The sequence below is a fragment of the Pterocles gutturalis genome, unplaced genomic scaffold, assembly GCF_000699245.1.
Source record: "Pterocles gutturalis isolate BGI_N339 unplaced genomic scaffold, ASM69924v1 scaffold33863, whole genome shotgun sequence".
In the NCBI taxonomy this organism is placed as follows: Eukaryota; Metazoa; Chordata; class Aves; order Pterocliformes; family Pteroclidae; genus Pterocles; species Pterocles gutturalis.
The window spans coordinates 1-16,059 of record NW_010126756.1 but is presented as its reverse complement, the minus strand read 5'-3'; the positions used below and the strand labels follow the sequence as shown (position 1 = coordinate 16,059).

Here is a 16,059-nt window from a genome sequence, read left to right as displayed (position 1 = left end):
ACGACCTTGAGTTAGCTGTGTTGTTAAAGGAAGAGGGTAGCGCTGGCAGAAAGTTGAATTGCTCATTAATTGCTTTGTAATTTAGCTAATTGGTTTTGTCAGGGCTGTGGAATATATGGGGTGTGGCTGATGATCTTCCCAGTATTTCATCTTTACAAGTGAAAATGACCTAAAACTATTCCTTTTAAATAAATCCAACATGTATGGCACATGCTGTGGATGGATGTCAGACCTCTGAATATCTGCTTTCTTCAGCCTTTGCTCCTGGCCTGTGGCCTCAGACCGTTGGTGGGCCACTGGGACCCTTTCTGGAGTGTAAAAGACTTTTCTGGCATTCCTTCCTCAGCAATGAACACTCCCAAAGTAAAACTGCCCAGAAACTCCTATGTAAATAGACCAGCTCTGGATAACTGCAGTGTGAGATCGTGCAGAAGTGAGTTAAGCTAAATAGTATTTTACCTGTAGGAGAGAGCATAGTTATTCTGTTAGGAGAGGGCTGGGAAGGGAGGTCAGGCTTTTTGCCTCTGCACATGGGAGATAAACCCACGCTCTTTTTTCTTTCCAGGTAGTGGCCGTGGAAGCAGCACTTTGCTCCCTCATACCATCATCAATGAGTTTCCAGAGTACGGCACCGTAGAGCCAAGTGGAGACACACTGAGGGCTTCATCATTGTGCCAGGCAGAGCCTGTGATGTGCAGTCCAGAAGGGCGGGACAGGCACCACCAAGTACCTGGCAGATCCCTTCCTCAGCATGCAGCTGCTGCAGACAATTCGAGACCTGATGCTGGAGCACTGCGGGTATGCTCCCCTGAAGAAGGTTTGCAAACTGCAGGTAACCTGCCAGAGATTATGAAAATCTCTCGACGGCTGGAAGCAAAAAAGGTGCAAGAGAGAGCAAATACTTTTCTTGATTCAGAGATGCAAATGGAAAAAAAGAGTGTTACTGGCAGCCAAAATGTGCAAGCAGCCAAGGAACCAGTTCCAGCAGGCCAAGAAAAACCCTCAGACATGCCTCTTCCATCTGAACGAACAGCTGAGGAAAAAATGCATTTGATCATAGGGAGAGATCTGGCTGCAATATGGACTGGAGAAAAGCAGTCTGAGTCCTTGCAAGCCATCAGTAATAAAGTCGAGGAGGTCCACACAGCACAGGAGACAAGCTGTCATAGACCATCTGTGACAAACCTGGACAGAGCCAGCAGAGTGGAGGGATGGGCGCATTTTGAGGAGTCTTCAGCGTACAGTCAAGGCAGAATGCAAATGGGTCCTGAGAGGAGACTCTCTAAAGAGGCAGCTGTGAGCAAGCATGTAGAATTTCAAGGGGTGGAGATCTTATGGCTGCAAAAAGCCGAGGAGCAGAGAAGAAAGAAGCACTCACTTTTGGAGACTGTGTCTGTGGAGAGGAAGGCGTTCCCCAAAACATCCAGCCACCCTGCACTACTGATGGTCTCCCCAGGCTTGGTCTCCTCACCAGAGAGCACTTGGAGTGATGGCGGTGAGGACTCAAGGCTGGGACCTGCTGCCTCTGGAGCTGCTCCTTTGGCACTGCTTGATGAAAGTGAAGTTTTTGTGAAGGACAAGAAGAACCGTGGTGAGGAGGAGGTGGCTGGGCTAGCGAGAGGCCAGGGCAGGTGAGATGGTGCATGGGGGGCAGGCGGGGTTTCTCTCATCCCAGGTACGTGGCCCTTGAGGAGCTAATGATGAACAACAAATGTTTGCTGCCTGTGGCATGGTGGCAATGGTAGCAGTTCATGCCTGGTGGTGGCTAGTGCTTGAAGTTTGGACTGAACATGGTTCACACCGGCTTGAAGCCCATCTCAGGTTTGGAAACATAAAGATGTTTCTTGCTGTTTGCAGAGTAATGGCTGTGTGGTGAAGCATCTGTAGTGAGTGTAGTTGGGATCCAGACATAGCACGTAATGAAGCATAGGCAGCATGCAGGCCTGGCTGTATGCACACAGCCAGATTTTCTGGGTTTGGGCAGAGTTTGTGCAAGAACGGTGTGAGCACCCCTGTGAGGTGGGATAATAAAGACATTTTACCTGGTGCCTTCTATAAGAGGGTAAAGGCTATAGTGTGCTTTCTATATTATCTGTCTGTATGTGTTTATATAATTTTAGCTGTATATACTGCAAAAATTGTGTGATGCTTTTCAGAAGATAATCTTGATTTGCTCACTTTTCTTTTCTGATACACATCTGTAACAAAGCAAAGGGTCCCAATTGCCACACTCTGAGCCAACCATGCTCATTCAGACCTGATGGGGTGTTCGCTGCTGAAACAACAGGTTCTCAACAGGGAGGCACTCCCGCTTCCGTACCTCAGGATCCGTGGAGTTTTGCTTTGGCTTGTGTGTGGGGTCACTTGGATGAGTAGCACTGACTCCTGGCACGTGCCTTGAGAAGCTCTGCAGTATTTGGTGAAGCAAAGAAGAAAACTCTCCACAAAGAGATGCTACACCTTCCCCTGTGCATCTGCAAGCAGGCTGAGTCTTCCCCTTCAAATCTGATTCTCCTGGCTCTGGGCTTTTAGCTGCATTTTCTTCCCTTTGTGTTTTGGAGGGATTTCCTCCAGCTTTTTGCCATAGACCCCAGCCCTAGGACTGAATGAGCCAGCAGAATGACCTCCAAGGACAGAGGCCCCATCTGGGTGCACATCTCCAATCTGTGCATGGCAGTGGTACTAGCGGAGACCTTATGCATTTGTGAGTGCTCTTCGCTTTTACACGTAAGCAGCTGAGGTTACCTGTTAGGCAATATTAGGGTTTCCCCCCACACCCTCCTTTTACCCAGAAGATTGTTTCTTTTTATGTCCATAGAGGGAGATGGTGCCAGTCATGAACAGAGATGGTGTATGGAGAAAGTGGCATTTTACCCACAGTGTCCTCTCCTGCAGGAAGCCACACTGACCTTCCTGTTTGCAAAGGTGGAAGGCGCGAAGGTTCACCCAGAGGTCTAAACCTTGCCCCCAAGCTGAAACGAGCTGTTTCTGATTAATTTCCAGGATGATGGAGGATGGGAAAGCTGCCACAGGAGGATATGAAGATGTCCTTGGGCAGAGGCACTCCGATGTCTCCACTGATCTCTACAGCTCGCAGTTTGAAAACATTCTAGACAATGCATCTTTATACTACAGTGCGGAGTCGCTGGAGACATTGTACTCGGAGCCCGATAGCTACTTCAGCTTTGAGATGCCACTTACTCCTATGATCCAGCAGCGCATGAAGGAGGGCAGCCAGTTTCTAGATCAGACGTCAGCCTCGCCGCAGCCAGATGTCCTGCAGCTTCCCCCTGATGGGGAGGTGAAGGTCTGCAGTGAAGGCATCGCCAATGGCTTAAGGGATGTAAGTGAAACACTCTTCAGAGGAGACGTCACAGAAGTCCCTCGTTTGGAAAGGTAAAAGCAGTGAGTGAGCTTTCTGTGTGCCTGCTGATTTTTCCCTGATGTCTGTTTGCTTCAGTGGAGTGTTGCAGGTGTAGTTCTACCTCTCTCAACGCTGCACATTTTCAACACAGAATAATTCCCAGTGTAACAGAGTGAGCTGCAAGAGAGAAGTGAGACATCCAAACCTGCCATTCATTAGAAAGATGCAAATTTACTTTACAAAAGTTTCGTAGGTGATATTTAAGTCAGTAAAAGGCTGGCCGGTATTGTTGCATCTCTGGGACCTGTCCCCAGAGGAGTTAGTTACTGGTTACAGATGAACCTTGTTCAGCTCCAGTTATACCTGAATTTGTTAGCAGCAGTTTTAGGAACAATAACACTGTGTGCACACGGATGAGTTGTCCAAATGCAGTTTGAAATTTGGATGTTAAAGGTGTGTCTCTGGGCATAGCATTTCCTCTCTTGAGGTCAGTATGAGTTTTGCTGGTTATGTTAACTGGCACAAGGTTTTGTTCCCATCATGTCCATGGGATTAGAGACTGTTCTTTCATTTGTGCGGTAATTACTGATTGAGAGAGAAGGGAGCATTGCAAAAACATTAATAATTTCCATTTAGGTAAAGGGAGAGATAAGAAAATCTATTAAGGGAAGTGTCATGTGGGAAGCAAAAACTAGGCTAAGTAGTGAGAAAATACTGTGTAATTGTAGAAACTCAACTCTGTGAGAAAACTTTCTTCATGGTGTGTTGTCAAGGAGGGTGGGGAGAGTGAAAGGTAGGAACAGGCAAAGTGGGGAGTTGAGAGAAAACCAATAATCTGTGGAGGGGTGTCACCTTATGGGTGACAAAACTGCCTCATCTCTCCATCCTCCAGGGACAGGGCATTATCCAAGAGGCCTTAGACTGTTCCCTGGGATGGGACTAGTCTAGTCTGAGCTTTCCTGGTAGTCAGTGGCAGGAGGTCTTTTATCTGTTTTATTCCTTTTGTACTAGTGTGAGAGAAGTCCTTTGAGCAGAAGCAGTTTTGCTAACTTTATGGATTAAGGCATGATTTGCTCTTAAAAGAACAGGCGGAAGGACTTCGCAGTTTAGACTGTTTTTTCCATACTGGAAAAAAGTGTTTAAGTCCTCCATGACCCTGAGTTGTTTGGTACTAGTAGGCAATAAGTGATTGCTGATCTGCTGCAGCCAGTACGGAGCCAGAAACTGAGGTCAGTCGTGACACTTTCAGCTCCTTACTCATACTGAAACCAGAGATTACTGTAAGACTGGACAGTGGAGGACAAGCAGCACATAGAGACCCTGATTCTGTTACCTCGTTGTTGCAGCATCTATTATCTAAAAAGTACTGTCGAGTAAAGCCCTTTTGTCTTATCAAGACAGAAAATATCATGCAGACAAGGTGTGTTTAGATAATGCTGATAGACACGTTAGGTGCCTGCCTAGTGTGTATTTCCCCAGGAATTAAGTTAATTTTAGTTTAAGTTTGCAGCCATAGTGATAAACCAACAGAGGATTTTTAAATTCTCTTTTTTTCCCCCCTTAATAAAAAAAAGGAGATAGAAGTGTCCCCAACAGCAGGTTTGTTGGGAAGCTCTGCTGTTGTAGTTTACAGGGCTCTGTTAGGGACAAGCCGCGAGGGCTTGCTCTATTAAGGTGGGTGCCTAAGAGTGTAGCTGTGGCACTGTTGGCCACAGGTGTGGCCAACAGGGTAATTCTCTGGACAATGACCTTATTAACCACCCTCCCTTCCATGATATTCTAATATCATGTTGTACTGCAGCAGGGTACAGGTGACTGACAGATTGCATGTGCTATATCGTTGGAGCCAGTGATGAATCACAGTGTTACAGTGTGTGGCCGAGGAGCACTGTGTGCATGCTGGGGGCCACGTGGGATTTATTTGCAGAGGGGACAAGACAGCCACTGTGATCCTTAGGTGAACCGGAAATAGCCGCCTGAGCCATGGCTACTGTTTCTAAGAGTTTGCATGTGTGGTTGTGTTGTCTGAAGCAATCCCAGACTTGTTTTTTTCAACTACAAGTCCACAAGTGTGATCTGTGTGCCGTGACCACTGCAGCGCCTTTATGCCTGCCGCTGTCAGTCCTTGTTTCCTACGGAGCTGTGGGCCTGCGGTTGCATTCAGGCTGTAGTTTCCCATGTGAAGTGCCTGCCTGGTGCTGCAGAGCATCTAGGGGCACCCGCTGAACTGATCCAGCTCTCCCTGAGAACAAGGTGGGGAAGGCAGGCAAGCCCTGCCAGATCCAGGCAGTGCTCCCTGGTCCTGTATCCTGCCGCAGGAGTTTGCGGACAGCAGTTCACCTGCGATATATCGCAGAGCCACCGGAGGTCTCTGTGCCCTCTGCGCAGCTGCCGGCTCTCCCCGAAGCCAGGGGCTGCTGCATTCACTCTGCCCACCCTGTGATGGGAAATCACTGGAGGGTGGGTGCAGGCAGGGGAGCAGCTGGAGGACCCCAACCTGAAGGGATGGAAGGAGGTGTGGGGTTTCAGCCTGTGAATAGTGGCAAGTGGAAAGCGAAGTTAGAGAATTTAGGATGTGGGGGACTTGGGACCAAAGCAATGCAGTGTTGCAGTGTAGAACAACAAGAATCATAACCTCCCTTTTCCAGAAACCACACTGCCAACCCAAGTGAATAAAAACTGAAACCAAAACCTCAGTATCTCCCTGTATGGTGGTATTTGGGGGACATAAGAAATGCGTGGAAAAGTGCTCACTTCCAAGTACCAGGACTAATTTATGGGGGAACAGAGTGTGCAATTCTGGCCATTCTTCATGGTCTGGTACAGAAGGGGAGGACTGATGTGAGAGCAAAGAGTTAATGGTTTATACCTGGAAACTGAAAGCTATGTGCCAATTAGGAAAGGAGAAGCAGGTGCCACCCATGGCCATGCCCTCCTGATAACAGGTAGCTGAGAACTACAGCACTTTTTGGATCTCTTTGGAGGGATCCTGAGTGTAACTGATGCATGGACCCTAGATGGCGTGAGGTTGTAATGCCGTAACAGCAGAGAAACCTAGTCTTGTAATGAATAAGCGGGAGAGTAACATCCTTCTTTGCTCTCAGGAAATTGCTGGCTCTGGGAGTGGTCAGCTCTGGTATGTGAAGACCAGTCACATGCCTTCAGAATTTAAAAAAAAAAAAAAAGAAGGAAAAAAATTATTAGAGGCTTGTGGGCTGCAAGTTCCTGTGGGCTCCTGGGTTTCTGGATGTTTCATCCCTGCTGTCCTCTCTATCAGCTGCTGGCCGTGGTTAAACGCAGTAAGTCTTGGCAAGAGCCGTGGTGACATGCCCGCTCTGACAGTCAGCTGGTGCGGCTCTGAGAGCCACCCACTGCGCTTCCTTAGGGCAGGGGGATGCCCGCTGGTCCCTGGGTTTTCCTACAGGGCAGGTTGGCTTGCTGTTGCAAATAGTCATTTTCTAGCACAGCTTAGGTGCCGTTTGTGTCTGCCCAGTGGAGGAGAGCTGCCTGGGTAGAAGGGCATGCAGCTTGCTTTCCTCTGTAACAGTTCCAGCTCTTGGTGTCTTTTAGGGGATTTAATCTCTTTCCTAGGTATGTAATGATCATCCCTCTGGGGGAAAAACAAATCTCTGCAGCTGAAGTAGCCTCAAGTTTCCCCAGGTGGGGATAGGAGAACTGGGGGAAGAGGGGGAGTGTGTGAGGTTTCAGAGCTGAAGGACAGCCTCACTGCATCAGAGCACCGTGGGGTCCCTGTGAAGCATGCTGAGCCACAGGTTGCCAGTGTAATGAAGCTTTTCAGTAGCAATAAAGATGCTGCATTTGGGCTGTGTGTGTTCCCCGTGCCTCAGCGTTGTCCCTGCCATCTCACCTGCATCCCAGGTGCTCCACTCGCCCCTCTTTGTGCTAGTGGGTTCTGTTGAGAGGGAGTGAGGCTCAGCCTTAGTATGTGGGAGTTTAGTCTTACTTGCGGAGGCAATAAGGAAGACTGTTTGCAAGGTGCTAACCAGATGTGGAGCCTGAGTTTGCATCACCTGAACCAGGTGAAATAATTTACACCAAATGAGAGTGAGAGGAAGGGGACGTATTTCCAAAGCAGTAAGATATACCTGAGGGAAAAGGGAGTTACCTTTGCTATGTATACAGTGAGTGACAGAACATCACTGTGTCTAAAAGTAAAGTACGTTCTCTTTCTTTTCTACTTTCAGACTTCAAAGACAGCATTTCTTTTAATCTTCCTTTTTTTTTTGCATTCTTTATAGCAGACTTACCATTCCCTCTTAACCTGTATACTGCAGTAAGGACAAGAAATTAAATAAACCTGAAAACCTTCTTTTTTTTTTTTTTTCTGAAAACCTCTTCAACTTTTCCTGAGTTGTCTTGGAAAGTGTGGTCTCTATTGGTGGGACATTGCCGAAGATTTTTCTGAATCTGGAGAGAAAAGAAAAAAAATGTGTATTGCAGCTCCTAATTCTCAGAAATGCTAGATATTTGCTACCTGCTGTCATCTTCAAAGAATTGCTGGTGTTCAGCAAATTCTGCAAATCCTCTTGTGTTGGGGTTTTTTTACCTAGAGGTGCAAACACAAATTTAGTCACATATATATTCTTTTGTAATTTAGGGGAGAAGAAAACTAATTTCCTAAAGAATCTGGTGCTTCTTAGAATAAATGCACAAGAAAGTAGACTGTAGTTCCCAATGGCTGCTGGGTTACTCTTAATGGTTTGGGCCTCTCATAGTGGTTCCAATAGTTGTTTTTCTTTCTTCTGCACGTGGGCCATTTCCATGAGATTCTTAGTGGGTACTCTGCTTGTTCCTTCTCTGAGACAATAAACATTGCTGCCGCATAAACCCAGTTTTGATCCTTTTCTCCAGGTTCATTTTCTTATGTCTCGTCCCAGTTTATCAGTATCCTGCATGCCAGTTATAATTCTGGTTTTCCCTTCACACTCTGGTATTTTTGTCCAAGGTAGCTTGTATGTGATTTTCAATGTAGATATGAGACTCACTATTTATCTAACATGTAACCTTTATTAATTAATTTTATTAGTCTGTCCAACAGCAGTCTGGTAGGAGTTTTTCCCCCTTTGAAGACTCACCTTGTGACCTGTTTGAATTTTTAAATTTAGCGTGAATTCCGCCAAAATCCCTGTGTTCCTAAGTGGATGTTTTTTGGCTTTCAGACGTTCCTCAGCTCATGACAGACTCTGGGAACTTGGAGAGCTAGGGCTGTCAGAAGGTGGTATTTCATATTTGCTGCCATCCATATGCCCAGGATAAGGAGCTATACAGAGGAATGCCACTGGTGATTGACCTAGAAGAGTGAATGCATCAAATGCATCTGGAGCTGGTGAGCAAGGAAATACATGCTGGAGCCCATTTGCCTGCACATGGGCTACTCCATCTCTCAGTTGTTGAGCCACTAGTAAGCACAGTATGCTGGCACAGGTATGTTAAATCCAGGTAAAGATTAACTGGCACAATCTACAGAGGTAGAGTTCAGAAACTGGTGGCATTTTGGCAGCTGAGGATTTGCCCCTTTATCACACAGTTCAGTAACTTCAAAAATGTTAAGCCACACTGGTCACCTTGGTATTCCCTGCAGCAAGGTGGCATCACTTTACCAAGGTTCTTGAAATACAGCCTCTGAGTTTGCTTTGGCTCTGGCTGACGAGGTGCTTACAACACCAGTTTGTAAAACTGCTACTAGTTCCTAAATAAACTTTGGAAAGAAGGGCTGCTGACTCTTCACCTCTTCAGTTCCCAGCCTCCTCTGAAAATAAAACAAACAAAACAAAAATACAGGAGCTGACAGAGATAGAAAAGAAAATGAAAAACAAAAGAAAAAAACTAAGTGGAGCAGCTGATCTGTTTGCCACACAAAGCGCCTCAGTATAAAGCTGTCAGCAGCTCCGCTTCTAAGCTGGCATCTGTTGGCATGTGTCCATTAAAGTCAAAGCCATTTAGGTCAGAAAGCCTTCATTCGCTGAAACGGAGGCATTTCTGCCAGCTCTGAGTTGGTTGCGAAGTGCAGCCTGCTGTCTCATCCATTAGCCGGGACTGGCTGCCAGTCAAGCTCCCCTCCACGTTATTGCTGGTTAACTCTCTTCTCCCTCTGTCAGTCTGTCTGTTGGGATAGAGAGCGGCAGAGCCTGGCGGCTGGCAGGGTGGTGTAAAGGCATGCGTAGCTTCGAATGTGATGCGGCAGCACTGGTGGAGAGGAACAGGGCATGTAGCATGCAGACCTCTGGCTAAGTACCGCTGGCTGAGCTGTGGGTTGGTTGGTGGTTGTTTTTCCTTTATTGCAGAAGTCTTTTATTGTTGTTAACTATTCTTTTTGAAGGACAGAGGGTTCATTTAACTACATGGTTGCAACATAAAGCTCCTGTGCAATAGTACTGCCCCTGTTGACACACTCTGTCTGCAGGGAAGTCTTAACCAAAAGGCATGAACACTCATATTCTTATGCATGTGTTTTGGTTCCTGCCAGGAAAGACCAGCTGCCCTGTTGATATGTACTCCCTGGGCCAGTCTCTGGACAGTTAAACTGAACCTGAGCCAGTGGGGAGGTACTCTAGCAGGGAAGTACTCTGCTGGATTCGCAGATTTGCTCCTGTCCTGCAGGACCCTTCAGGAGCTGCTTAGGGAAATGTCATACGGGCGCAGAGCGCAGGGATGTCTCTTGGCACCTGCAGCACACAGGGGGTGGCTGGGCTCAGAGGAGAGAACCCAAGGGCTCCTGAAACACGTACGGGCTGAGTGTTTTCTGAGCAATGTTGTGGGTGTGCAATGCATTCTTTGGGTCTGGTTTTTGCTCACATCCATGGGCAGGTGGGCTGGATCCTGAGCATGGGACTATCCTAATGTATCCAAGAGCCCGGTCTACATGTCATTGCATCTGTCAGAAATATCTATTGTGGAGGGAGCCCTTGGACCACTCTCTGTGGCAAGGGCCAGGTTTCGCTTTCTAGGCAAGGTGGCATTAATGTGGTGAGAGTCCCTTTGCGATTGCTAACCCCTGCCACAGTGATGTGAGGAGCCTGAGGTTGAACAGGGAAGTATTTTTAGCAAAACATTTGTACTTCAGGTGGCAATGGGCCAGCGTGTCTGTGTAATAAAGGACATGCTGTCTCTCGGAAGGGCTGCAATCCTGTCCCTGCGTGTGGCGGGACTTCTTGTCCTAATGCTGTGATCCCATAACGACAGCATTTGCATTTGCTGTAATGCAAGCCTACCAGAAATGACATTTTCTGAACACTTTAGCTGTTAGCTCCTTACTTAGGATCGGTGGGAATTCTTTTCATCAAAGAAAAAGGCAGGTGATTATAGGGAGTGAGAGGTTATTTTTAAGCAGCGGAGGCATGCATTTCAGCCTCTGAAATTGACTTTGCATATGCATTTTACTGATAACCAATAGGAGATTATAGGGCTTGTATGTTTATTTTTTACTTTGCTCCTCTCAGTGTGACTTGACAAGGCTGAGGTACTTTTTAATGGATCCTCAGTGGGTACTCTGGGTTGTAGAAGCCGCCCTCCCTTCCTGTGTCCTGGCTGATGCTGTGCTCGTGAGACACCCACTGAATCGAGTTGCAGCAAAGTGCAGCTGTGTCAGTCCTCAAAGAGTGATCTACTTCAAAGCATGTCTTTGAAGAGAATCCATATGTAGGACTTCAAAGCCAATTAAACCATTCGGAGTAAAATAACACAGTGAGTCATCTGCCTGGAAAGGGCATTATTTTTATTTTTATTTTTATTACTTTTTCTCCCCTTCGTACAGTTGTATCTTGGAAGAGCCCTGGAGCTGGAGGTAACTGGCAAGGTAAATTGTTGCTTGATGTGATTTTGTGCTTGCTGTCTCCTGGCCCCTAAGAAGCTGGTTTATAGCTGCAGAAAAGCTGCAGCAGAGATGTTCCCAGCGCATATGTGTGGTCAGTCATTTGTAGCAGGAACTGACTCATCACACCCCACTGCTGCTGGGATTTCTTTGCTTTCTCTGATGGGGCTACTCCTTTCAGAACCAGGCTATTCAAGCACGACTTTTCAGCTCCCTTGAAACAAGATTCAGCCTGTGCCACCGATCGTTTATGGGTGGCATGTGGAAGGGTATCACTGGCTGAGCATCCACAGCTCTCTGAAGGGTTTCAGGGCAGAAATTAGTTCCCTGTTCCCTCAGGGCAGGACTTCTCACAGAGGGAAGTCTGTTTCGCAGCTGCAGACAAGGTGGTGTCAGTGGCATCCAAGTGCTTCTGCCTTTCGGGTGTCCTGGCCATGCTGCGGGTGAGAGCAACTGCTGAGGGGCTACTGAATTGGAAATAGAGCACTCTTTTCACAGCCAGAGTTGATGAGTGTGGATGAGGGGATGGTGTCCTCCATTTTGGAACCAGGTGGAGAAGACAGCTCAGAGTGAAGGCATTCTAAGCACAGTGCTGCAGAGGGTGATTATCAGCTGCAGCGTGGCTCCCCAGGGGATGCTGTACCCCTGCTGAAAACAACATTTGTTCTGGCCCTAGCTTCAGTGCTCCAGAATGCTTCTCCACCCTTCCTTGTTTTTAATTAGTGCTGTGTTTCGCTCTGAGGGACTTTGCTGACAAATGCCTGACTTAGCCTGCCTTGAAGTAAAGCTGATGTTAAAGGTGTGCAGATTTATTTGAGAGAAAAAGTTGGTTTTCCTCCTGTTTCCTCCTCTTCTCTTTCTCAAAAGACCTGGGAAGGTCCCAGCCCTGTCTCAGATATCTAAGCTCCCCTTGCAATCTGTGCATCCAGTGCACTCCTTCTGGATGTGCACACTGGATGGATGAGTGTTGCTTGGGTAAAGGCCCCATGTGCATCTAGGGGAGACCATGTGCCACAGAGTTTGCTACACCTCAGTTCGGCACGAGCTGCAGGCAGTGGCAAGCTGGCATTGCTGATGTGTCTGGCCTGAGGACGCTTAGGCTGAGTTGTCACACACTGCCACTCCGTGTCAACTCTGCGTGACTTTTCCTTGTTAGTGGCTTGGGTAGTTTCTTCATGCTGGATCTGAGCCCTTTTCCTATAAAGCAAAATGCTAACATGCTCTTCTTCCCTGGGACAAAACATGGAATCTTTTCCCAATGGATTTGCTAAAAAATGAGAAGCATCTCAAGGGTTAAGGCACCTGAAATGCAGGTACCCATGCCAATGTTTCCAGTTGCAGCCTAGTAGACTGGGATGTTGGACCACTGAGATACGAGGTGGCTATATCCTTATGATTACAGTACAGGTCTTGGTCTGTTTTGATCTGGAAGTTCTAGTCATTCCCAGACATATGTTGCTGTGGAGAGTTTCAGTTTAGGCAAAACCCAGGAATTGGGTGGCGGGGGGAATAAGTCGTACTAGAATATTTTAAACAGATCAAGTGTGCTAAGTGCAGAGCACAATGTGATTGAGATACCTTGGCACTGGGAGCTAATCACTGTAGACCTGGTCGATAATGGAATAAGTGAAGAAGTATAAAATGTTTGAGACTCTGTGTAGCTGTTAAGGGAAGCCAGCTTTACAGATGTTTCATGTGAGTGTGTAGGGACAGCTGCTGCTGTGAAAAGGTATTGAGTTTACCATAGCAGCTGTTTATCGAATTGCTGTAATTTCTGCTGGATATGGTGGTCACAGCCTCTGTGCATTCACTGTGAACCTGGGAATGCTTTGACAGAAGGAGGGAGGATGTGTCAGGACTGCATTGCTGGGGACAGAAATAAGATGATCTAAGGACTGGTTTCTGGCCACAGCTCATGCACTGAGACCAAAGGGGTCTGGTTTTTTTTTGTACCTTCCGTTTTCTGACAGCAGAGATTAATGTAGGAGTCTCTGGATGAAAATCAGCAACCGTTACTGTACAGTCAATTACCAGTAGTATTGTTACAGTCCCTTTTGGCTTTGAGTCTAGGATTAGGGGGAATATAGTCTATTACATTTTCAGCCTACTTTTGTCAGTGGTGGTTTCTCATTTTTATGTGAGAAAGAGTAAAGCTGTATGAGAAATCCGTGTCCAGTCTTGCTCTGCATCACAAAGCCCTTTCTTGGCTGTGTTTATCTGGTAATGCTGCTGTGGATTCTTTATGTGTATAAACCATAGACTGAAAAAGACAGACCTATTATTTGCAGCCTTGGTTACTCCTAGCCCTTGATTAGAGTCTGTTAGAAGCCTCCCTTTACAGAGGGAGGCAAGTATTACTATCTGTGTTCAGTAGCTTGGGAAACTGAGGCGTGGAAGGAGAATGGTGCACTCAGAGGGGTTTGGAAGTAAGAACAGATGTCCACCTTTCCCTTGAGTAATACTGCCCAGACCCTGCTAAAAGAACCTGTCCGGAAGGCAGCTTGCAGTAGTCATGCACAGGGTGTCTGTATTTCCTAAGCCTTCAGTGATGTGGGCACTGAATCTTCTCACTACCTGAAGTGAACTGAAGTCTCACTGTGATGTTAACAATCTGGCATTTTCCCTCAACAAGAGGCTTAAGTTATAGACAAGCTATATTGTCGATTTGATTATCTTCTTGTACTTACTAAGTAACAAGCTAATTAACTGCCGGAATAACTGAAGGAAGCATCCCTTATTCTTTGGTCTGGTATGTGTATGGGGACCCCCCATCAGGATGAAGTTTCACATCAGGGAGGCTGGAAGATAAGGTTTCTTACACAGCCCTGTCAGCTAGTTTTGGCAATCAGGGGAAAGAGCACTCTGTCCTCCTTGCTGTGTAGTCCTCCTTCACATCCCAGCCACTGCTCTGAGAAGCGAAACAGAAGCTGGGACCTGTTGTACTGTTTATTTCACTAAGTGGCAGATGCTGGCACTTCCTTTCTTCCTAAACTTCTGGTGGTTTGCGGTAACGTTGACTCTCGTAGTGCACTGGTTCCTAGTAGGGTGCAGATGTTTCTTGTCAGCTTTGGCCATCTTTCAGGGCCATAAATATTGCCTGTAATAAAGAGCAGTGGTGAAACGGGGCTGTGATTTATGAGCAAGGCTCTGCAAGCTGGCATGGCTTTCGAAGCAGCATTTATATGTGGAAGGCTCGTTAGATGTGTTCGCTCATCTGGTTATCCTTTTTTCTTTTCAGTTGTTAGACCTGTGAGTTCAAAACCAGTCATGCCCAATTTGAATGGACGAGGTGTTTCTTGGGGCATGTGTCAGAGGACTCTGGAATTTGCTTTCTTCACAAGTTTGGAGTAGAACCAATTTGGAGAATTTTGGACATTGGCTAGTGCTTTTGGAAAAGGCTAAGGAGACATTTTCCACAGCAACAGTATCAGCAGAGGCTTTTTTTGTTTTCTGGGGTTGCTGGTGGTCAATGATGTTAATGTTGGAATTGCATTTACAGTATTGAGTCCCTAATAGGGCACTGAGACTGAGCCCTTTTGTTATAGCACCTTATTATTTACATTGAAGTAAATACAAAATCAAATCCCCAGTACTTGTAGGAACAGGTTAAATATCTGTTTTCCCCAGACACTTGATAAAAAAAGTTGTACCCACAGTGTGGATATGTGATACTTCTGATGTTCTAGCAGCACTAGGAGGATGGAAACAGTGGTGAAATGGGCAAGTCTCCTACCTGTAGGAGCACCACACCTCTCCTTTGCTTAAACCATGCTTGGGAAGAAAGGTAGGGCACAGGTGATGATTTGTGTGGAAGGAGGCATGCAGAAGAGCAAAGATTTTTGTTTTAAGCTCATGTTATATGACAATCTCATCTTTAAAGGGTTAATAAATGGCTAGCAAGCTTTTCAGTAAATGGCTAGATAATTGCTACTGAAGTGCAGTGATCGGTTGTTCTAACTGTGGCTTGTCAAGCCCGAAGATTACAGTGGTGTATGAAAACGTGGTATGTTGGAGTGTTGTGTTTAAAATTATCTTTAACTCATTCCACTCATATCTGCCCTGCGCATGACCCCTGCTGATCGTTCATTAGCCCTGTGTAAATGAGTATTTAGTGGGAAGAATTTCTGCATAGTATTTTCTTTTAAATAAAAATGTTGTCACACACACCCCCACACACACAGGGCTGAGATTTTGCAAGAATTTTCATGCCAGTGTCAAGAGGAAAGCTTTTCAAAAGTTACAAGCCAGCGTATGAGCAGTGCTGTGTATGTGGGGATGCGCTTTCTGGTATGGCGGCTCTTGCCTCTTTGAGGGGAGAAGCAAAGCAGTCACACAGCTCAGCCAGAGCTTTCCTACTGTAGTAGAAGTGGGAGGAATCTATAAATGCATGATTTGTGTAAAGTGCCCTGGGATTGCCACACTGAACATCCTGACTTTGAGCAGCTGGTGAGGGAAATTATTGCCACCACGAGGGAGCAGGAGGAAAGCAAGCAGTCCTTCAGGCTCGCCTGGGTGGCTTTTGTCTCTCTCCTGTTCCCCAAACCGGTTTCCTTGCTCCAAGTCCTGCTTTTTCTAGCAGTGCCTCCCTGTGGGATGCTTGCGGCTCGTGGGCGGCACAGAAGCTGCTGAGACTTCTGCGGATGTTATTTTAGATTTGGGGAGTTGTATTGTTTCTAGGACAACTGGGGAAGAATGAGGAAGGCAGTTGTGCTGAGTCAGCTTGGAGCTACTGAACACCCTGGCTTGCTCGCTGCATTTTCCTCTGGAAAGTGGCTAATGGCCTACTTTTATAAGGACCCCTTCAAGCAGGAGATTGGGTTAAAAAATACTAGTGCAAGAATCACAGAATCACTGAATCACAGAA

At 46.6% G+C, this 16,059-nt stretch overlaps 1 protein-coding gene across 1 annotated transcript; it reads left to right on the top strand.

Moving 5' to 3' along the window:
• Positions 1-565: 565 nt before the first annotated feature.
• On the top strand, positions 566-3,396 carry LOC104465868 (PH and SEC7 domain-containing protein 3-like; the record flags this gene model as incomplete). The annotated part of the gene is made up of 2 exons (XM_010079082.1): positions 566-1,631; positions 3,004-3,396. Coding segments are annotated over 2 exons (1,459 nt in total), but the record flags the coding sequence as incomplete, so codon positions are not given.
• Positions 3,397-16,059: the final 12,663 nt, after the last annotated feature.